The 22202-nt window shown below is 47.5% G+C and overlaps 9 protein-coding genes across 9 annotated transcripts; 4 read left to right on the top strand and 5 right to left on the bottom strand.

The window, feature by feature from the left end:
* Nucleotides 1–104: 104 nt before the first annotated feature.
* THI74 (uncharacterized protein) lies at nucleotides 105–1136 on the bottom strand (the record flags this gene model as incomplete). The annotated part of the gene is made up of 1 exon (XM_076683089.1): nucleotides 105–1136. The coding sequence occupies one exon, from the start codon at nucleotides 1134–1136 to the stop codon at nucleotides 105–107; it is 1032 nt and encodes a 343-aa protein (XP_076542697.1).
* Nucleotides 1137–2105: 969 nt separating this feature from the next.
* Nucleotides 2106–4907, top strand: TRVA0_006S02300 (uncharacterized protein; the record flags this gene model as incomplete). Its single annotated transcript, XM_076683088.1, has 1 exon — nucleotides 2106–4907. The coding sequence occupies one exon, from the start codon at nucleotides 2106–2108 to the stop codon at nucleotides 4905–4907; it is 2802 nt and encodes a 933-aa protein (XP_076542696.1).
* Nucleotides 4908–5171: 264 nt separating this feature from the next.
* Nucleotides 5172–5852, bottom strand: TRVA0_006S02278 (uncharacterized protein; the record flags this gene model as incomplete). Its single annotated transcript, XM_076683087.1, has 1 exon — nucleotides 5172–5852. The coding sequence occupies one exon, from the start codon at nucleotides 5850–5852 to the stop codon at nucleotides 5172–5174; it is 681 nt and encodes a 226-aa protein (XP_076542695.1).
* A 2824-nt stretch (nucleotides 5853–8676) lies between these two features.
* TRVA0_006S02256 (uncharacterized protein) lies at nucleotides 8677–9483 on the top strand (the record flags this gene model as incomplete). Its single annotated transcript, XM_076683086.1, has 1 exon — nucleotides 8677–9483. One exon carries the CDS (start codon nucleotides 8677–8679, stop codon nucleotides 9481–9483), a length of 807 nt encoding a protein of 268 aa, XP_076542694.1.
* Nucleotides 9484–9719: 236 nt separating this feature from the next.
* YDJ1 (mitochondrial protein import protein MAS5) lies at nucleotides 9720–10979 on the bottom strand (the record flags this gene model as incomplete). The annotated part of the gene is made up of 1 exon (XM_076683085.1): nucleotides 9720–10979. One exon carries the CDS (start codon nucleotides 10977–10979, stop codon nucleotides 9720–9722), a length of 1260 nt encoding a protein of 419 aa, XP_076542693.1.
* Nucleotides 10980–11888: 909 nt separating this feature from the next.
* Nucleotides 11889–13034, top strand: MDM10 (Mdm10p; the record flags this gene model as incomplete). The annotated part of the gene is made up of 1 exon (XM_076683084.1): nucleotides 11889–13034. One exon carries the CDS (start codon nucleotides 11889–11891, stop codon nucleotides 13032–13034), a length of 1146 nt encoding a protein of 381 aa, XP_076542692.1.
* Nucleotides 13035–13117: 83 nt separating this feature from the next.
* TRVA0_006S02190 (uncharacterized protein) lies at nucleotides 13118–16162 on the bottom strand (the record flags this gene model as incomplete). The annotated part of the gene is made up of 1 exon (XM_076683083.1): nucleotides 13118–16162. One exon carries the CDS (start codon nucleotides 16160–16162, stop codon nucleotides 13118–13120), a length of 3045 nt encoding a protein of 1014 aa, XP_076542691.1.
* A 283-nt stretch (nucleotides 16163–16445) lies between these two features.
* On the top strand, nucleotides 16446–19858 carry SMC5 (DNA repair ATPase SMC5; the record flags this gene model as incomplete). Its single annotated transcript, XM_076683082.1, has 2 exons — nucleotides 16446–16587; nucleotides 16641–19858. The coding sequence occupies 2 exons, from the start codon at nucleotides 16446–16448 to the stop codon at nucleotides 19856–19858; spliced, it is 3360 nt and encodes a 1119-aa protein (XP_076542690.1).
* A 93-nt stretch (nucleotides 19859–19951) lies between these two features.
* Nucleotides 19952–21601, bottom strand: MSE1 (glutamate--tRNA ligase MSE1; the record flags this gene model as incomplete). The annotated part of the gene is made up of 1 exon (XM_076683081.1): nucleotides 19952–21601. The coding sequence occupies one exon, from the start codon at nucleotides 21599–21601 to the stop codon at nucleotides 19952–19954; it is 1650 nt and encodes a 549-aa protein (XP_076542689.1).
* Nucleotides 21602–22202: the final 601 nt, after the last annotated feature.

Below are 22202 nucleotides of genomic sequence, written 5' to 3'. Positions count from 1 at the left end.
TATTAGCACAGTAGATTCAAAAGAATGTGCTGCAAATTTTTTTTTGACATCAAGTTGTTGGTCCATTCGTTACTCGTATCTCGTTAGTTATCTATATGAGGAGTTTAAGCCAAAGAAGGCTCTTCAGCTTGCATAACAGCCTGTTCAGACTCGGATTCCTCCTCTTTATTAATAGCAAAGAAGGACCAGCAGACCATTATGGCGCCAATGTAATAAACGAGCGAACCGAGGTGGCCTCTAATGAAGAAATCGCCAATCATCGACAGAGGGATGGTCACGGAGAGCCCAACAGTCACCACCAAAGGACTGGTCATGAGCATTGCAACCACCCACAGATAGTCCGAAATAATGGTTGAGACGGCATTGATAATGAGGAGCGTCCACAAAAATTGCGTATCAGGCAGCTCAATTCGTTCAACGCCTATCCAGTGGAAGAAGAGCAGTACGGGCCACAGCAGGACGATACTGAAGAGACCCACAAAGCCAAAGAAGAGCCTTGTGTCCATTCGAGACTCATCTCCGACTTTGGCTTTGAGCATGATGGCGTAGCCACCGTATGCAAATGCAGAAAGGAGGGCGTACAAATTTCCCAGAAGTGCATTTGGCGGAGCGGTCTCATCCCTGCTGTCTGCTCTAGAGATCAAGACAACACCTGTAAAAGAAACCACCAGAGCCACAACTTTGTGGTAGCTGAAGGTCTCGATTTTGAAGATGACGCCCAGAATAAGAGTGAAAAAACTTGACGTGCACGCAATAATAGTCGCACTGGCGACGTTCGTGTAAATATAGGATGCATTGTTGAGCAGGTTGGAAGTAAACCAAATGATTGCAAACTGAGCCCCTAGGATGGCGGTCTCTTTTACAGTAAATTGGTACCCACTATTGGCTTCTGCCTGTTCGCCAATGGACCTATAGCCGCCTTGCCGCTCACTCCACCTTCCCCGTAAGTATCTAATAGCGTAAGGGACAAGATAGATGGTAAAGGTCCCCGTATTCGTATAGGTAATTAAGTATGGTTTGCTGTAGCCGTCAGCCATTCCGTTCACCATGAACCCGCTGCCCACCCATAGCAGTATCACTATCCCCAGAAGCAAAAGCCCCGTCCTCCATCTCGACGTAGTCTTTTCGACAACCATCTCCGTAATATCCTCTACCAGCAGGTGTAGGGGACTTCAAGATAATAAATCAGATCCCCACTGCGAATTTATTACTGATTGTCTCTGCGGACTCCTATGATGGCACTATCTTGCATATGCAGACTGTGTACAAGCAAACCCACTAGAGCCGTTTCTATGGTAAAATGTTATCAGCTATCAAATGCCGATTATAGTCAGAGATACCCTCAAGTTAACTAATACTCCTTGGTATTGAAGACTTGTTAAAGCTTCTATTTCTACCGTTCCTGGAAATCGGTCATGTCGATATATTGCACGTGATGTGAAAGTCACATGATCACAGCGATATTTGCCGTGTGACCTCTGCCGCAGGCCCCGGAGATAATTCGCTTACGAGAAGAGAAATGTTTTCCCTTCAGTGGGCTTTACGCTATCAATCAGCCACTGCTAGCGATATACGACATCTATAATCCAGTGTACTTTATGTACAGTGTCCGGATAAGTGTCAATAAGCAAACGCGCAGTAAAGTATCAACACTACAACGTGGAATACTGGAAAGAAAAGTAAGCATATTCGACAACTGATAGGCTAGTAGGCTAATTGCTAAAAAGGGATCAAGATCGATCCACTTAGATGCTATTAATTAACCCGAAAATTGTGCTGGTGAGCTTATCAGTAGAATATGCAGTAGAATATGCTAAAGAAAAAGACGGAGAGGACTGAAGAATGGTGACTCCTTTTTAAGTCTCGTCGCATTAATTGAATAGCTTACGAGAATTCTTACGTCTGAATTTATATATTGACTTGAGTCACAACACCACGTACAGAGGAATTTACGTGCGGCTTGCGCGGTGCGTAAACAAAAGTCGGAGTTCCGAGACGCGTCGCAGGGGAAACGGGAGGGAGAAGAGTTTCAACGACGTGAAATTAGAGAGACACTAAAATTAATTAAAATATAGTCCCCGGTAACAGGAACGCTCCAGTTTGCCATGTTCACTGGGACACCTATAAACGCGAGGAACCGAGGGCCGCAGCGGGCGTATGGGCGCCCTCCGGCCCAGCCCTCGCTCCCGTTGAGGTACCAGCCCAACGACGTTAACGGAGACTTTATCCGCATGAACGCTGCTGCGAACGATAGATTTGGCGAGATCTCGCTCTCTTCGTCTGGATCCGAGCTGTCACCCCCTCCAGCACACAATGGCTCGCTTTCGGAGCTTAGCAGTCGCTATGAAGAGGACGCGCGAGGGTCAATTGAGATGACACCCCCTCCAGCTAATGGGTATGACGACCTGAGGGTGCCAATTCTGCCAGCCCATGAGTTCGGAGAGGAAGAGGAGGATAATAATATTGATGAGTACGAGGCTGAGTACTCGGATATTGTCAACGGCCAGGCCTATGAACCGGCTGTGTCCTCTCCTCAGGAGCTCAAGGAGATGGTAGACAGTCTACAACCATTGAACATTTTGAGACAGAGAAAAAGAGAGCAGTGGAAGCAAAGACAGCGCCCTCCTACTCCTAAGCCAGTTGCAGACGAATTGGAAGAAGACATAAGGTATGGGGACGACGAGAAGGAGAACGGGAGCGCGGTGTCAAATATTGCCAGTCGATTGAGACAGAAGATGGATGAAAAAATGCAGGAAAGACAACAGAATAGGCATCGTGTGGAAGATAGTGGGACAGCCGACAAGGCTAGTGAAAGATGGGTTGAAAGCGGAGTCCATGGGGAGAACATTCTGTCGTCCTCCCCACCTCCGCCTCCAACTCCCCCCAGGGCGCTGTCGCAATCAAGGAGTCCAAATAGCTCTATGTCAAACAGTTCGTTGTCAATTGCGAATAATTCTACAATCCGCGAAATTGGTAATAAAGGGATTGAGAGAAGCGTGTTGAGGATAAGCAATAGAGCCGAACAACCAGCAAAAGAGCAAGATGAAGAGGACGACGATGGAGGCTTTTTGGCTACTCATCTTGTGGATCCAGTTACACGCTTCCTCACAAGATCGTTTAAAATCGGACTCAAAACAGCCCATTTCTTGGTAGGTCCTTTGCTCAACAAAAGGCTTTGGTGGGTACTACCGTTGTTAGTGTTTTCTATGATAGCGACAGTGTTGGTAGCCTACGGAATCTTTTCTATGGCTGCAATGGCACTTTCTGGATCGTCTCCGTTCCACGCACCGCCAGCAATTCCTAATGATCTGGGGGAGCTCGTCACCCGCCTCATGGCGGTGGAGCAGGAACTGGCTTCTGTGTCACAGCTATCTAATAACCTAAACAGCGGGTTTCACGACTCTTCCCGTCAGAGCTTTGATCTATTTGCCAAGCTCGAAGGTGAGCTGGCCGAAGCTTCGCGAGGGATCCGTGATTTGTCTCGCCAGCTCGCATCCCTCAGTGGTGATGTGGCAGACAACTCAGATAGCTCAGATAAGCTTGCCAAGGACCTCAAGGCGCTCCAAGAGAGCCTCCATCACATCCAAGCAGCTATTTCAAACAGCTCCGAAGACTACGAAGACCTCAAAAAATCCGTAACGGATGGAGCTGAAGACAATGCGGGTATCCTCAAGCAGATTGAAGCAAGTATAGAAGAATTGCGGAACAGGATGAGCATTCTTGAGCGGGCCGAAAAGGGCGAGCAGAGCGCTCTGCGGCTACTTGATGAATACCTCCCGTCTCGTCTAGCAGTTTCTATGGACCCCAAAACCCATGAAATTCAAGTGCAGCCAGAGTTTTGGAAGTTCCTCGAGTCATTTGTGAACAAACACTTTGACTCATCCTTGGACACCCTTCCCTTACCAGAATTTGACTGGGATGAGTTCAAACGGAACAATGAGAAGGTTATCGAAGACATGGTTAAAAAGCATGCCTCTAATGATAACTCGGCAGCGTTCGTCTCGAAAGATGATTTCAAGAATATTCTCGCCGAAAAGCTAGGCGAGCAGCGCCATGACGTTGCTCGGAAGCTCGAACGGCTAGAACGCAAGATTGAACTGTATAATGCCACCGATGAGAAGAACTCTGAGCAATACGCCAACGCTCCGACTCAGCTAGCGCTTGAGAACTTAATCAACGAACAACTTGCAAAGTACCAGGCAAAGACGTCAGTGAATAAGCCTGACTATGCTAATATTCTCAGCGGAGCCAAGGTCGACTATACTCATACTAGCCGCACCTATATCCCGCACTCTGATAAGCCCCTGCTCTACCGAGCGATGCGCAGCATTGTTTCTGCTGCAGGCTTTGGTAGAGTGGCAGTAAATCAGCCGGACGTTGCTCTCCGCGAGCGAACTTCAGTTGGCAATTGCTGGCCGTTGCAAGGATCCAGAGGGACTCTCGGTATTCTTCTCGCGGAGGAAACCGTCGTAACCGATCTTGCGATCGAACATGTTCCCGCTAAACTAACGCTAAACCCATCGTCTGCGCCACGCACAGTCTCTCTTTGGGGCTACGTCGAAAATCAGAAGGAGTTTAGCCGACTGCGTGATCTTGGCCTGGATATTCTTGAGTCCAATGGCATGTCAAATTACGTCAAGCTTGTCTCAGGGACGTATGATGTTTACACTAATACTGCGGTCCAACTATTTCCTGTTACGCTGGCCATTAGACATCTGAATATTCGAACGGATAGAGTAGTATTGCTGGTCGAAGACAATTGGGGAAGCAACCAGTTCACTTGTCTCTACCGCGTGCAGGTCTTCGGGGAGAAGACTGGCGGTAGGCCGAGCTTGGTGCTCCAACAGCCATCCTTGACCCCTGACTTGCCCCATGACGCCAGTTTCGGTGATGACACCGAATTGTAATTCTAGAACCATGACTAACGATATAATCATGTATTTATTTATTAAGCAGAATGACCATCTGTATCATTTCATTTTTAAGTCTTAGAAGATGGGAACTTTCCTGGTCTACTTGGTAAACAAAGCAATGCGTTGGGGTTAAAAGTTCATACAAAGATGGGAGACCCCTTAGAGTAGGGTACATTAGTCAATTGGTTAGTCTATTAAGTTATTAGTATGCAGATGTTCGTCGTCATAGCGGTCGTTAGAATAAATAGGAGAGTCAGGTTAAATATAAGAGTTGAGGTGAACGGAGTTGAGGGCAGTTCGAGCTTTGCGGATAGCCTCTATAGCTATTTCAATATTATGCCATCGCTGGTCCCGCTCTAGTGAACTAGCTGTAACTCGCTGAAGTTTTTCTTCGTATGCATGGCACTTCTTGCGCTCAATTTGTACTTTGCGGTTGGCTTCCTCAAATACGCTCACGCTAAGATCCTCGATCTGAGCGGTGAGTGCCTTTTCACGTTTCTCGCAATCCTGACGAAGCTCTAGTTCTTTTCCAAGTCTGGCATTAAGCTCGAGATTAATTTTTTGCAACTCTTTTATACGTTTCTGCAGGTCCGAGATGTCAAACGAGTCGTCATCTCGCTGCAGGATGGAATGCTGTGGAATTGTAGGTGAGCTCATTGGGGTAATTTCGACGCTTGATTCATTCTGGGAATATAGTGAATTGAAACTGCCGTTGGAATGGGCTGTGCTCTGACTATGGTTTCTGGTGTGTTCCCCGGGGTATCTTTCAGCTCTCAGCATTTGTACTTCTTGCTCAAGGCTTTCAGCCTTGTCCACTGCAGCAGCCGCAGTTGTTGCGAGTTCTTTCAACTGGAATTCGAGGTCTTTAACTCTTTGCTGTTCGCCTTCAACGCCAGCTCGAATCTGGGCTGGAACAACTGGCTGCTTAGACCAAAACATGGCTGAGCAAAATATGTCAAGATGAACGAAATGTCGAGTGGACGGAAATCAATGAATAAATAGGGAGTAGTACAGTTTACTAGCAAAAGCGACGATCTGCATGCAGACTTATATGGCAAGACGGATAGGTCTGCAGTTGATATGCAAATGAATGTGACTGCTAGGCCTGGCTGCCGGTAAATTGCAATCAAATGAGAGTTGGACTGGGCAAACGCAATGGTTTCAACGGTTTTATACGCAGTCCACGGGTTAGCAATTGTGGTAACTGGTATAAGCTCTGGCCGAATACTGATAATGAACAAGGAGCGACAGGCAAAGAGCTAAAGGGAGATGAACGACGGGTGCAGGATAGAGAGACGATGGGTGACGGATGTCTTGCGATTCATGGGTTAGCAGGGCAATATATATGTCACGAATCTCGATGCAACTGAATTTCGACCGATTTGAGTGGCTTCCCCTTGACGAACCACAGGAGTTGCCCTTATTGCCCAGTCCGGTTGACGGACAACTCTAGCAAGCTTAAAAATACGGCTCCCGCGTATATCTCATGCATGCAAAAAAGCCGGTTGGCCGCTACCCTACTACACCACGGGCTGTCAAATTTTGCATGCATCCTTCGGCAGCCTCGGCAGGAGGTGTGGAGTAACAGTTGCGATTGAGGGTGTGGGTGCCGCTCAGACCATCTAAGACTACGACATTGTCTCCTTAGTTGAACGACTGCAATTGGCTTTACGTAGTCTACTTAGAGTGAGGCATATGATTTTAAGTGAAACAAAGTGCTAGTGATACATTCCGATTGGAGGCGCTTCTGACATCAGCCTTTCATCGAGACACGAAACTGAGCTCTTTTCCTGTCTCCCCATTGTCTGCACCTTTAGGCGTGCAACGTCCCCTGTGAAGGATTCGCGTCTTGACTTTCCGTTTTGGGCGGTGTATGTCTCGAACATCCGATCTAAATCACCCCCTGAATTTGCTATCCTATATAGGAAATATGATACAATATGGACTAAATTTCTTCAGGTAGGACGGTTCGTGTGGTAATACGTAGTACGAATTGTCCTGAGGAGAAGCCAATTTTACTAAATTTAGTCAGATTCTAGAATCGTTACTGCAGGAGATGAGGATTCAGCTGAAATGAACTACACTGTACAGTAGGCAAAGCAGACATAAAGGCACTGCATTAACCTCCTTGCTTGATTCTCAATACGTAGAATACAGACTTTTGTTTGCAGCTGTATTGTTGCTTATCGCGGTATAATCGTGCCTTGAGAATGGAATCGCTTAGAGATATAGCGATACAGTTCACACTTCCAATTGTATACCGGTACAAGAATAATCAACTTTAAAAGACTAGCCGTAGTGCAGGTAGTGGATAGAATAAAATTATACATCTCATCTTATTATTTGGGCTACTGAGAACCTTTGAGCTTTGGATTACAGCTAAACATGTTTCATTTACTGAATATTAAGTTACCGGTATCTTTAGGTTTTGTCCTTGAATGCTAATGTTGTTCAAGAGCGTTCAATCTATTTTAAAACGGAAGTCTGGCTCCACAAGGGGATCTACACTATTGGACAGTGGGTTATATCACTTCACTGCCGTATAATACCGGTACATGTATTGGATTTTGCTCTACTGCCGTGTGATTGGATCTTGATGTGATGAAATTCGAACATCAAAGAAGATACTGCACTAATCGGGTTATTTGAAGCCTTTAGCACGATACTGGACATTTGATGTAATGAAAATTGTAAACCCATCTATTAGAAGTGTACCTCACAAATTTCCACTTACTTACGGTGCATCAGTGATAGCGGCAGGGCCAGAGTCATAAAAAGGAGCTTCCATAAATTCTTCTACTGCATCAAATATAAACAAAGGCGGTCACCTCCTACGTAGGGGTCAACAATAGGAACAAATTACCAAACTAGGTATGGTAACGGGTACTGCCCTGCGGTGACGAAAAAATATACTACCGGTAAGACATTGTCACCCCTGGGAAACCCAGTGATCGTCACAGTCACAGCCGTACTATCGCACGCTTTATCATAATGTGACGAAAAATTGGTTATATTCTTCAATGAGTACAGGCAAACAGGATGCAACGCGTAATCCCTTGGCGACTATGTCACAAGAAGGCATTCTTGCTGGAGCTCCTTCGTAGCACTATAATCTCCTTTGTTTCAATCTATTGGAGCTGGGCTTCAGAAGCACATATGTACCGAGCTTCAAGAGTAATGTTTAACAATCAAACAGACTGGGGACAGGACGGATAGTAAGAGAATCGTTTACCCTGGTCTCATGCAATTTGCAGATTGTATTTCAACGCTTAGAATTCGGTAGTGCACTTAGCTTCGCTTAGAATCAATAACTAAACTGGATCCTATCTCCTGAAAAATGGTAAAAATAGATAATACATAAAAATAAAATTGAATACTGGCAATAGAAACGTACCACACTGTTTACCTCCGACGCAGTCCCGCTTCGCCGTGTGAAACGCCCGCGAAGTGCGCCTGACGGCGGTTTCGCTTCGCGAAAAACTTACGCGGTAGGTGGGACTGCGTAGGAGGTAACCACACTGTATACATCTGTAAGTATTGAACAAGTACCAGCCTTTGCGCAGGCAACGGCATGGAGGTTTCACCATGGGTTCACTACGGGGCGTTAGGGTAAAAACATAACTTAATACTATAGTCAAGTTCGATTGTTAATTAAAACAGTTCCTAAATAGGAATAGAGTCAACAACCTCCCATCTCTTCACCTTCCCATATACACTACGATAACTGATAAAGCCTGTTAGTCCCGGTTGTACAAAGACTAAAATGATACGAGCGAATAAGGAAAACCATGTCGGGTTTTCAGGTGTGCCCAAAACTCCGCTTCAATCGAAGTCAGCGAACGTGCGATACAAAACGCCCATGAACACGACGAAAAAGAGCAGCAGCCTTTTTGTGACGCCAACGAATAACACGCGTGTTCCACTAGGAGGAAAAGACACAAACCTGCCGGGGCTCATTGCGGCGGCTACCACGAGAAAGGGTGGCCTGGAAACGTCGAAAAAAGCTTCCTTGACGTTTAAGCGGCCGTCTACAGCCAAGCGACAGCCATTGTCAGGCGCGCTTCAGTCATCATCTGCATCGCGAAAGCTTTCGCTCCACAACGGTCAGAAAAATGGAATTGCTCCAGCGGCTCCGGCTGATGTGGAGATAGATTTTGGAGAGCTAGAAGTTGAGTATATGCCTCCTCCACGGGAGAAGCCAGCGGATCTTCCATTGGACCACATTGAAATGGACTACGAGGCGATTAGCCGAGCTATCGTTTCGAATTTGCATGACCAGCCGACTGCTTCAGTTCCGCTTCTTGAGCATCCTATTCATGATTTGCTAGACGGCCTTGACCAGGAAATTACAGATACTATTCCGGTAACACAGTCAACTCAAAAACCAATGCATCGTCGTCAAGCTAGCCGATTTATGGCGCCTACTAAATCGCAGCAGGCTAAACAGAGGAAGCCAGTTGCCCCTTCATCGCACATCGCCAGAACAAGTTCCATTCGGGTTGCACGAGACCCTCCTCCGCCGGTGGATGTCAAGGTAGACATTACGGAAGAAATTTTGCTCGATTTCTGATTTTTCATTTCCCCATCATTTATTTATAGCATTGTATTTATACATTTATGAACTACTTTATCTTTGTCTTCACCTAAATTGTATTGAGTAAAATACTGCGCGATGGTTCCAGTACAAGGTACAACCAGTCAGGATATATCCACTACCTTATAAAATTAACTCGGGCGGCGAGAAATCAATGCGAATAACTATACGTATCAGATCTATAACAAAACATAAAAAGGTATACAAAATATTTACATGGTTCTACATTCCGGTTCGTCATAAGCGTCATGGCTGTCATATCGTTGATCATGTTCATGTTCCTCCTCGTACTCCGGCAGCTGGGATTCGGACTTGATTGCAAAGTCGACATCATCGATCTCTACTCCGCGCTCAACCTTGACCTCCTCGATTGAAGACGGGAGCATGTCGCTAATTACCCGAAGCTCCTTCTTCTCCAAACACCACCCGTCCTCGGGGAACTCAATCTCTGTCTTAAGGTACATATCCCCCGTAGTGTCCAGCCCTTTGATTCTCATGCCCTCTCCTTTAATAACAATGTACTCGTTCGGCCTAATGACCTTGCCTGGTCTCGTGCTTACCTTGAGCGCCCGCCCGTCAAGCTGTCTAATGAGAACCCGTGAAAACCCACACAGCGCTTCTGCAAGGGAAATCTTCACCTCAGCATACAAATCGTTCTTCTTACGCGAGAAGGCGTGGTGCTCAAGAACGTTAACTGTGAATATGAGGTCACCCGTAGTCATACCGTAGACCTCGTCAGCCATCCCGGCAAGAACAATTCTATGACCATCTGGCGATCCAGGTGGAACGTAGACCTCCAAAATGCTCTTGGACTCTGTCAGTCCCTTGCCAGAACATCTCTTGCAGTAGTCCTTTTCCCGAACCACCGTGCCCTTGCCTTTGCACTTGTCGCACTCTACAACAACGTTGGTCACCATGCCCGGACCAACTCGACGCATCTGAGTCCTTTGGCCCTGCCCATTGCACGTAGAACACTTGATATGCTTGGCCTTGGCCCTGGCTCCGGTTCCAGAGCAAGTCTTGCACAGAACGTCTCGGATGGAGTTCATCTTGAACACCTTGCCTTTGTACACGTCTTCCAGGGTCACATCAATTGTCAATTCAGCGTCGTCGGTTCGCTTCTTTCGCTGCTGGGCATGGGGTCGGCTAGCACCCCCTGGGCCACCGTTGAAAGCGCTATTGAAGAAGAACTGTGAAAAGTCGTCCGCCCCGAACATATCGTCATATCCAGGTGGCATGCTGCCGTTCAATCCGGAAGTTCCGAACTGGTCGTAATGCGCCCGAGCATCCTCGTCGATGAGGATCTCGTATGCTTCCTTGACTTCCTTAAACTTATGCTCGTTCTGCTCCCGCTCATGGTCCTGAGCCTTGTCGGGATGGAACTGAAGCGCGAGTTTTCGGTACGCCTTTTTGATCTCGTGCGTAGTCGCGTCCCGGCTGACGCCTAGCACTTCATAGTAGTCTACCGGCATCGCCCTTCAAATCTCACACCGGGCTCCTTAGATCTGGGTTCGAATGGCAGATTTTTGCCTTGGGGGCAATCGCGTGTTGATAGCGCCGTGCGTAAAATTCGAGAGGGAGTCACGTGTATCCAAGCCTCATAAGCCGCATGTTACCTCCGCCGCTCGTAATTGAGGGTTTCATAATAACAATCTCGATTAAATCCTGCTTCTTAGGGCAAAAGAAGGAACCAATAGAAGTACATGGGTATTCAAATAATTAAATATAGTACAAGAGGTTCTCGAATATTACGTAGACGAAGTCGAATCTCTCACGCCCCCAGATATCTCTTCGAAAGGCGGATACTACAACACAGCCTTTAGCATTCAGTTAGGAGTCGGACCAAATTGATCTGTGATAAAATTGATGTAATGCCCGTCTGAAAGATATTTGGAAGGCACTGGACAATATCAGGGAAGTTTCGTAGCGATATTATAATTTGGTGCACAAAGTGAGTGAATGAGAGGAATTGCGCCATTCTGAAGGTAGCCAAAGATGCTTCTTAAGGATTCGCTTCAAGCCCTTTATTAGCTGTAATTACTTATTGCTATCTCCATCTATCTATGTATGTAGCTCGGCATCTTCTATGTCTCTGACGCTCTATCGTCGATCAAATACCGGTAAGTACAGTACCGGGTAGTAAGAATTTCGAGTCTAATAACTAGCACTTTTACCTGCAGGCTAATGACAGTGCCGCCGTGTCGTTAGTATAAGATACTTAGATGTTCCCTAATTAGCACACCCATATTCAATATGTGTTATGCACCATACTTGCCGCATGAGTTGCGGCTTCGGGATTGTCTAATTTAGCGCATTTTAAGTTCACGTACCACATGTCACTGACTACGAAGTAACGAAACGCATCACGATTCGTACAGATAATGCTTCAATATATGGAGTATATACAGCGGTGTTTTTACAAATCGACAGAATGGAATGAGCAGAATAGTTACACATTTGTAGCAGAAACTGCGCAAAACCTGTTGGACTTCAAATTGCCCCAAGGCATATCGCTCAATATTAGCTCGCAGCCCACGGAAAACTCGGCGACATCGTACAAGCTTTCGAGCTCCGGATTCGTGAATGGATCCATCGCGTACCTATACTCATCGAGTCTGCTGAAAGACGTCAAAACCTCTCGAGATATTGACCTTCACAATGTCGTGTCGGGATATAAGATGATGGAACCACTGCGTGACCCCAACGATGACCTCTACAAGCAGGTATGGCTGGGTGGCAAGCGGATCGATTCCAAAGATTTGCTGCTATACGGGAGACTCTTTCTTCCCGGAACCGCATTGGAGGCAATGTTAATTCGAAGGCTGAGTCCACTGTCGCAACTAGTGGTAACATGTGTTTCCGATAGCCAACTCAAGAACAACGGGGCCGTTACGTTCAACTACCAGCTCGATAAGGGCAAATACTGCCACGAGTTCATTTACTCTACTCACGAGAGCCTTTTCGGCATTCGCAGCATTTTTAATTTCGGGCCGTCAGCGGCACTGGCATCAGCACCCCAGCCATCGCGTTCGGCGTCGAGGCTGTCAATGGGCTACGAACTCTACTATGGAGTGTCTAATAAGAGTCCGGGATTCTCCACAGCAGTTAGGTATACCTCTCAGAGTGCTTATACTGGCACGCCCATTACTATGACTCTTCTCGCCAATCCATTAATGGGCCACCTCTCGGCGACATATGCTTTGCGTACCACAACTGCGTCAGCTTTCGCTAGCCGATTCGATTTTAACGTTTATTCCTATCTGAGTGACCTTTCTATTGGGTGTGAAATTTGGAGGAAACTTAGATTTTCGGGGGCCGATTCTGACGCAACTACTAACGATAACGACGCCAATGATTTCTCCAGCGTTTTCAAAGCGAGTACCAGTATATCTAATCAATCGGTCCGGCTCTTATGGGAGGGTCGTTTCCATGGATTCCTGATCAGTAGTGGATTGGCTCTTGCTAGGTCTCAAATGTCGGAAAACTTTGCCCCACGCTTCGGTCTAGAAGTACAATTCTCTTCCTAGGACTGTACATATATACAATTCTGGGTACTCTTCCCCATTGTCATTGAATAAATATAGACTACATCGCTGAGGTAGTGCAGCAATTAGGTATTGGCCATTTCTACGTCACCGTCACCATCACCACTTGTGGTCATTGTGCCTGACGCAGCTTGGGCTGGCTTGCTCTCTTCTGTGCTTAACGCCTCTTCTCGCCCTCTAGGTGGAACAGAAGTTGCCCCATAGTTTTCGAGAGTTACCTCCCTTTCCTCCGGTTTCTGTACCTCCACATCTTCTAGCTTGACTGCTTCAGCTAAGTCATTTCTCACGCCCGAATTAACACTTCCTTCAACTGAAGTAGTAGTAGCAGTAGTAGTAGTAGTAGTAGTAGTAGTAGTAGTAGTAGTAGCAGAAGGCTCAACTGAATGGACAGGGTTTGTAGGATCTTGAGAAGGCGCAGCAATAGAAGGTTCAGCTCCAACGGATGTAGCACCAGGATCAGATCCATTCACAGTGGCTGGGGTCGCATTTTCCCCCTTGGATCCCTCTTCTTCCCTCTTGATAGCCGCAAGCTCGGCGTTCATCTCCTTCTCCGCCATCTCGTCAATATCAGCCGCAGTTCGATCGCTTTTCTTCCGTCTACCTCTTGGAGCCTCGCCTTCCTTACGAGGACGTGGCTTATACTCGCGCTTCCTCGCCGGAACCATCTGGTTAGCCGGTGGAGGAGCATGATCGGCCAGCTTCTCTGCTCTCGATATGTCTGCCTTCTCAAATTGGTACCACACATGGCTATCCCTTGAGCGAACTCCCTCCTTGAGGATGTGTTCCATGCGCTCATATACGATGTCCTGACGAGTCACACTTCGCTCAATGATGGGGATGCTTCGTCGCGGGGTTCCTCGGATGGCTAGAGTAATGGCAGTGAAGAAAGGCTTGGAGTTGTCGACCTTTTGAATAAGCGATGATTCCTTAGGGACATCGTCTTCGAGACTTTTCGCAGTGGCTGCCGCAGCAACAGCAGCTTCTTTCTTCTTCGCCAGCTTAGCTTCACGCGCTTCCTTTTTCGCCTCCTCTAAAGCCTCGAGTCGAGCTTGCTCTCGCGTTACTCGTCTAGTAGATCGGCGAAGTGGTTCTGGAGCTGGCTTGTTTTCGGTCTCACTCTTAATCTCAGTCTGGCTTGTAGAGTCGTCTTTTTTCTTCTGCTTCTTCTCGGGCTTGAGGGCTTTTCGGTTATGAACTGCAAGGAAAGAAACTAGAATAGTGCCATTGCGCAACACCTCGATAATGGAATCCTTGGGCAAGACGTACCGGCTAGTTGGGTTATCCTTGAATTCAAACACAACCAGCTGATTCTTCTGCAGTTTCTTAGACTGGTAAGGCGCCTTGGGTTTTCTAGGGAGTGCCGGAAGCTTAGGTGGCCTAGGCGCTTTAGGCTTGGAAGGTTTTGGTGGCTTGCTGACTTTGGGGTATTGTGGAGTGTATGCTGCCCGATTAATGCCAATTGACGATGCAGAAGGAACGAGCACGCCCGGTGGCAGATCCATGGTTTTCGCCTTCTGAATATATAGTTGAAACGCAGACATCTGTTCATTGGTGGCATTGCCAGTGGCAACAATCCTCATCAGAGCGCTCAACGCCGGATCAACTCTTGCAATTGCCTGCAGACGAGCAATCGTCAACTGATTTGACGCACTTGCAGCTGGCGTTGAAGGTGAATTTCCAGAACTTTGTTGTTGTTGCTGTTGTTGCTGTTGTTGCTGTTGTTGCTGTTGTTGCTGTTGTTGCTGTTGTTGCTGTTGTTGCTGTAGCGGCAATGGCGGAGGAGTCGCGGTCGATGAATTGCTTGGCGTTGATGGAGCATTTCTTGGTGAAGAGTTACCATTATTTGAGTTCGACGAAGGAGTTGACGGTATATCAAGTACTCCCGGTGGCAAGGGCACTATTGGTTTCGACAGCTTCGCCAGGGGTGGTTGGTCGGGGTTGTACGTAGCTGGAACGAACGACTTCTTGGACGGAGTACTTGCAGCGCTTGCAATAGCCTGCGAGGAGTTTTGCCCTGGCGAAGAGGTTGTTGGTGTACTTGGGGAAGGTTGAACTGACTGAGATAGACGCAAATGGCTGGGCGTAAAATTCTTAATTGAATCAGGAATCTGACTCGATGGAATTGTCGGTTTTAATGCAGCACTATCCATGATACTTGTCGCTGGCTCAGGACTTTTGGAAGGCGAGAGATTCAGGCTGCTTTCTGCCTCTCCTGCGTTCTTCACTTCGCTCTTGATTTCAGGTGTCTGCCCATTGCTGTTACCCAGACTCGAGAGAGGCGGTTTATATACCTTAGTATGCCCCGGAGTAGGGCCTGGCATACCGACCTGAGCATACTTGCCTCCACCACCATTGATTGGAGGAGTTGACTGATACGGAGGACGAGATTGAGCCGTAGATTTAGAGGGAGTTTCATTCTGCAGTAACGGTTGTTGCTTCTGCTGCTGCTGCTGCTGCTGTTGCTGCTGCTGTTGCTGTAACTGCTTCTGCTGCAACTGCTGCTGCTGAACCTGTTGTTGATGCTGTAACTGCTGCTGCTTGAACTCCTGCTCCCGCTTCCTATGTTCCTCTTCAAGTTTCTGCTGTTGTTCCTTCTGTTCCTGAAACTTCTTCTCGTACTCTCTTTTTCGAATCTCCATCAACCGTGCGTCTGGATCATCCTTTGGATCGCTATCGTCATCGTCCTTCACTGTAAACAGCTTGACGTCAAAGAAATGCGGTCCCACAATCATCGTGCACTCGCACAGCTTGGACATCTTCTCCCGTGCGTTTACTTCACCGCTAGCTAGCTTCCTGCCTCGTGGGGGACGCGTCCAATACGTTTCGAACATCTCTCCTGTGAGCCAAATGTTACGAGATCGCTCTAATGAGTATCTCAGTGTGTTGCTCTCCCGAATCGGTAGCGGATCTTTCAATTTAGAAATGTCAGCTTTCTGCTCCGACAGTGGAATGCCGTTGATGCATTCATACGGGGTGTTGATCGCAACCGTCGCCGGCTTGTTTGCACCTGATACCTTGGCCGCGGAGCTTTCTGTACGCGATTTTTTCACCTTCGAGGCACTGGCAAATGGAAGGCTCCTTTTCCGGCTGGAGCCTTTCTTCGCAACCATTTCAATCTGGCTCTCTAATCAAGCATTAAGAGCGCGTGTCTTTATCAATGGCAGAACCCAAATCTTTGGCGGTGAAAAAGTGGTGGTGGTGCTCAAATGTCAAACCGGCGCGTGCGCTCGCGTGTTGGGAGGAAAGATCGCCACCGCAGTGTTAAGCGCGTTCTACGATATTCGCCCCCCTGGCGCAGAATCTGCACTTTGCTCCCACGCGCTCTCCTGATCTAATTAACGCGACAACGCGTCTGGTGAAATTTGACTTTCTCCCTGTCCCTATTGTGTCGAAATGTCGCCGGACCTGGAGACAACGCGGAAGCGGGATTTGACCGAGTCGCGGAGCGACACAGAGGAGCTGGAGCTTGAAAATGGAGAGGATCAAACGAAACGAATCAGGCTTGACGACGGTCCCCAGGAGGAGCGGGCAAAGGGTATGAAACCTCCAATTAGATTGGTCGTAGTTTGCTAACAAGATGGCATCTAGGCGAGTTCGCTCCAGGAGCGGTTGTAAGAGTCCATGCAGAGAACTTCCTTACTTATAAGAACATTACATTCCAGCTTGGAGACTCGCTCAATATGGTTATTGGCCCTAATGGTGTCGGCAAGAGTACTTTCATTGCATCCCTCTGCCTCGGCCTCATGGGCTCCCCGAGTCTGCTGGGACGCGCCAAGGATATTGCTGATTACATCCAGAATGGCCAGAACAAGGCGTATATCGAGATTGAGCTCAAGGGCATGCCTGGCAACTCCAATATGGTTGTGGGACGTACGATTGAGCGCAACAATGATGGAAGCAAGCAGAGCGCCAAGTCTTCCTGGTTCATTAATGGCCGGAAGGAGTCCAAGGAGCGGGTTAAGACTTTCGTCAACCGGTTTAATGTCCAAGTCGATAACCTGTGCCAGTTCTTGCCACAGGAAAAGGTCGCTGATTTCGCCAAGTGCACCCCGCAGGAAGTTTTGTTGGATACGGAGCGGGCCATTGGCGACAGCAAGATGATCAAGAACCACGAACGGCTTAAGGAGCTACACGAAAAGCTGAGAAGTTCGTCGCACGACACTGGAGTTAGCCAGGACCGGCTGGATCGGTTGAAGGAGACCCAGACTCAGAACGAAGAACGAATCAATAGAATTCGGGATCGTAGCAAGCAGGAGAAGCGACTCGAGAACGCTAAGTATGCTGCGATAATCGCTGAATACGAGCATCATGAGAACCGCACAAGAGAGCTTGAGAAATCTATCCAGGAGCTCAAGGCTGAGCGACAGAAGATTGAAGAGCGCAACCGGCCGATCAAGGAGGCGGCGGCAGAAAGCGAAAAGGGTGTCAAAATGGCAAACAGGATACGCACTGATAAAATCGAACATTCGAAGAAGCTCGTCAGCGAACTGAGCCGAAAAATCCAACGCGACAAAGACATGGCCGAAAAGCTGGACGAAACCAAGCGCGAAATCGAGTCCATGCGTAAACAGGAAATTCGATACAATGAGTCCATCCGCATGCTCCGGAAGCGGCTTGAGGAGGCACAGGAGAACTTGCGAAAGGTTGAAGAGACTCCCTTTGACGAGGAGAAATATGCTTCCATCAAGTCGCAGCTGCAAGATTTGCGGGATGAGAAGCTCCAGCTCAGGCAAGAGAAGCAAAGTCTTGCTGAACGGTATAGGAGGAAGGAAGAAGAAATGGAGCCCTTCCGAGCTGAGATTCGAAAATGCCAGGAGAGATTAATGGCCCTGAAGAATGTTAAGAGTCAAATGATTCGCTTCGCCGGCGATAAATTGCGGGGCCCAGTTGGAAAGAGGATGGTCAGAGCACTTGAAATATATTACAAATATGAAGGAGAGTTCGGCAAGGGCCTCTCCCTGCCCCCAATTTTCAGGCTGAAGATAAAGCGGCCAGAATCAAGTGTCGCACGGCAAGTGGCTAACCTCATTAGCCGAGACTCGATGACCACCTTTACTGTTAGTGACCAAAGGGATATGAAGACCTTTGACAAGCTTATCCTAGGAGCTGGTGTTAATGTTAACGTCACTGATATCTCCATCCACCAGGGAAAGAAATGGCATGAACACTTTTCAGTCCCCATTCCTCGTGACGGGTTAAAGGAGCTAGGATTCGACTGCTATCTTATTGATTTGCTTGACGGCCCGGACGATATGCTGTTTATGCTCTGCAGCAACAGTTCGGTCCACAACATTCCAATTGCGTTCAATCGATTGAGCTCAGCGCAGGAGGAGAGGGTCAAGAGCCTTAAGCATAACAACGGCCGGCTTGTGTTCCAACGGTTTGTGGACCCGGGGTCTCAGTACCAGCTCGTTCAGTCCCGGTACGGTCACAGAGAAGTCACGCAGAGGCTCGATAAGCTTAGAGATATTCCTCAGTGGTTCAGCTTTGGCGGTGACAAAGGCAGCGACGAACAGGATAAGGTCAAAGAGGAGATCGAGCAACACGAGCGCGAACTGGAAGAAGCTAAAGCAGAGCTCAAGCCTCTTGCAGATAAGATGAGAGATTTGGAAGCGCAAGAGCATACTGTAAAGGAGAAAATCATTGAAAAGGACAGCGAAAAGAAACAAATGGGTGAAGAAAGAAACCATCGCCAGAAGCTCGCAACCCACGTTGCGTCTTTACAAGATCGATACAATAAGGCCTGTTCCGAAAAGCCAGATTTTGAAGACATGAAGAAGAAATATCTCAATTCAGCAAAGGAACGACGTACGGAACTTTCGATGGCGGTTTTGGGGCTAGAAAATACTATGAACAGTATTGCTGCCCTAGCAGAGGAGATCCGGTTTATTGAGAATGTAACAAAAGCCCGGTTGAATGAGCGTGACATTTTGGGAGCACTTTCAACATCAGACGAAGCTGAGCTGGACCAGGAAATTAGTCGCGTTAAAGATGAATACCGAGCCATCGAGCGGAGTATAGAGGGACTCAGAAACAAAGTCCAGGAGGTTCCTGTCGCTAATATTGAACCGGCTCGTGAAATCATTGCGGAAGTCGACGGCGACTATAAAGAAGTACAGAGATTGGTCAGTCGTATTGAAGGCTCATTGCGAGTGGGAGCATCTTCTCATGAAAACACAGACCGACTGCTGAGAGAGTTCGAGACACGTGCTGACGAAATCCAACGTCTGGAAGCCCTTCTTGCAGACAAGGCAAGCGAGAACCAAATGCTTCAGGAGGAAGTTAACTCTATCCAGAGCAAGTGGGAGCCAGAACTGGACAGTCTCATAGCAATTGTGTCAGAACGGTTTGGTAAGGCCTTTTCGGACATTGGCTGCCAAGGCAGAGTCAAGATTGGGAAGCCAGAAAACTTCAAAGATTGGTCTATTGACATTGAAGTGAGTTTCCGAAAGGATGCGCCTATGCAACGGCTTACTGGACAGCGACAATCCGGTGGCGAACGAGCCGTGTCCACTGTGCTTTATCTCATGGCTCTTCAGGAAGTTGCCAAGAGTCCGTTCCGGGCGGTCGATGAGATTAACCAGGGTATGGACCCAGTTAACGAGCGAATGGTACATAACCGAATGGTCGATGTTTCCTGTCAGGGATCCAGTGCCCAATACTTCCTTGTCACTCCAAAGCTTTTGACAAACCTCAAAACTGACGAGCGGATGAAGACTCATGTCATCTTTTCGGGCAAATACGTATCCCGAAATAAAAATGACAACTACACGAGTGCTCAGGTGTTTGAAATGGGTATGCAGTGACTGTGATGTTCTTGACAGTTCCGAACCATCCTTAATATATAACGAGTTAGTGTTCTAACTGAGATTCATCACTGTTTACAAGATCATAATTATTTACAAGATCGCCTTTTGGGCTTCTAAAAGTCTCGATTTGGAAACCGAAATGCCAAGCACTTCAATAATTGTAGGGATCTTTACCCCAGACACACCACCAAGCAAGGCAAATCGTAGAACTTGGAAGATATCCTTCTTTTTGTACCCCTTAGCCACAAGCAGGGAAACATACTCAGGGTCTTCAAGAACAGGGAGAGCATCTGCAAGGATATTTCTGGCTGTTTGGGTGTCAATCCGTGCAATGGTCTTGTGGATATCTGTACCCGACCAGTCTGGCTTAGTATAGAAGTACTTTGAAAGTAACAAGAAGTCGCCAACGCTGCCAATTCGCTCCTTCGCAATGTCGAGCAACTTGGCAGTATACTCTTTAGATTGACGCAAAGGAAGATCGATGTCAGAGTTGTTGTCGATAAAAAAAGGCTTGACCAACGCGTGACATTGGTTCAGAATTTCGTCGAACTTGTCTTTCGACTCCAGCCGTCGCTTGAAGAAGTGGTTATTGAAATGCATAAGCTTCTTATCGTCAACCTTGGTGTTCCCTTTAGTTAGTCCGTCTAAAGCGAACTGTTTTACCAGTTCGTCTAGCGTAAAAATTTCCGAAATACACTCTCCAACAGCGTCGCCACGATTTGGTGACCATCCAAAAAGTGCCACAAAGTTCACCAGTGCTTCAGGCAGAATGCCTTTTGCTGCCAATGCCGAGATACCAGTTTCTCCCGATCGTTTAGAAAGTTTCTTAGACGATATGCTGGTCAGCAATGGAATATGTGCGTATTTAGGTGGACGCCAACCGAGTGCATCGTATATAGCAGCATGCTTCGGTGCTGAAAGGAGCCACTCCTCACCCCTAATTACGTGGGTAATCTCCATAAGATGATCATCGACAACATTTGCAAGATGGTACGTCGGCAAATCGTCAGACTTCATTAGAACAGGATCTTCATATCGAACATCAGCAAAGTTGATCTGCGTCTGAAGACTGAGCTTTCCATGAAGCATATCCTCAAACGGCGGGTAGCTATGAGGGGCCTTAAATCTTACAGTAAAAGATTCTCCATTACTTGCCCGCTTCTCACTTTCCTCCTTGCTCAAATGAGAACATTTTCGGTCGTAAGAGGCCATTGAAGGGGGATGAAGCTTCTTTGCTGATTCACGGAGGGCCTCGAGTCGGTCCTTGGAGCAGAAGCATCTGTAAGCATGGCCACTTTCTATCAGCTTGTTAGAGTACTTTCTGTAAATGGCCGATCTCTCTGACTGCCGGTACGGCCCATATGGCCCTCCTACTTCGGGTCCTTCGTCCCAGTTAAGCCCCGCCCATCTCAGGGTATCGTATATGTCCTTTTCAGCCCCATCCACAAGTCTCGTCTGGTCAGTGTCCTCTAGCCTAAGCAGAAATTGTCCGCCAGTGTTCTTAGCGAGCAGGTAGTTGTATAGGGCTGTTCTCAGCGATCCTAAGTGTAAGAAACCAGTCGGAGATGGTGCGAATCGCGTCCGAGCAGGACTGGTTGGATGCAGCGATTTTGGTTGACCAATTTCCGCGCCCGAAGCGTTCTTCTTCTTCGCCGAGTCACGAAGTTTACTGGAGCGCAAGGAAAACGCAGATCTGATTGGAGTTGTTGAAAATCGCCTTATCGATCTATATACAAGCATTCGGTAATATTTGGTGGTTCGAGTCGCACCTCCGGGGATCGAATTTTTCAACCCAACTGCAAGTACACACGCCATACATGTTTGATTCACAGTTGCCGTGACCACTTAACATGACCTTTCTGTAGCTACACTGTATAGGACTGAGATCCCGCGTGCAGCTCCTGAAGTAGGGGGCTACAGCTTAGGCGATCAGCCGTAGTGAAGCATTGTACAGCTAGCCTCCCCGCATTGCTTTCGCCGACACTAAATTAAGATAGGTACCCACGGGAACATTTGCAGCGGGAGCCGTCCCGCCAGAACTTGTCGATCGAAACTGTTTACGTAACGTTAGCAGTGGATTGCGAAAGATGCAGTATACTTTGTGCATGTCGGAGTCGATGGCTGTACTACGACTTACGTAGTGCACAGTACATGTATACGGCATTTCTCTTTGAAAGTTGAACGCTGGCAAATGTAGATATATGTAATCATATTGAGGTGCTGTACGTTTTTTTCTGCCCGGTTTGTCTCTAGACGGCACTCGTATTTTTTTTTTGATCTAAATCTCACCGGTTAATGAAACATCATACACGCATGTATCTACAAGTAAGTCTCAGAGGAT

Source organism: Trichomonascus vanleenenianus, assembly GCF_965637985.1.
Source record: "Trichomonascus vanleenenianus strain CLIB 3782 genome assembly, contig: TRVA0_006S, whole genome shotgun sequence".
Lineage (NCBI taxonomy): Eukaryota > Fungi > Ascomycota > Dipodascomycetes > Dipodascales > Trichomonascaceae > Blastobotrys > Blastobotrys vanleenenianus.
Note: the sequence above shows the minus strand (reverse complement) of the source record. Positions and strands in the feature narration are given on the sequence as shown.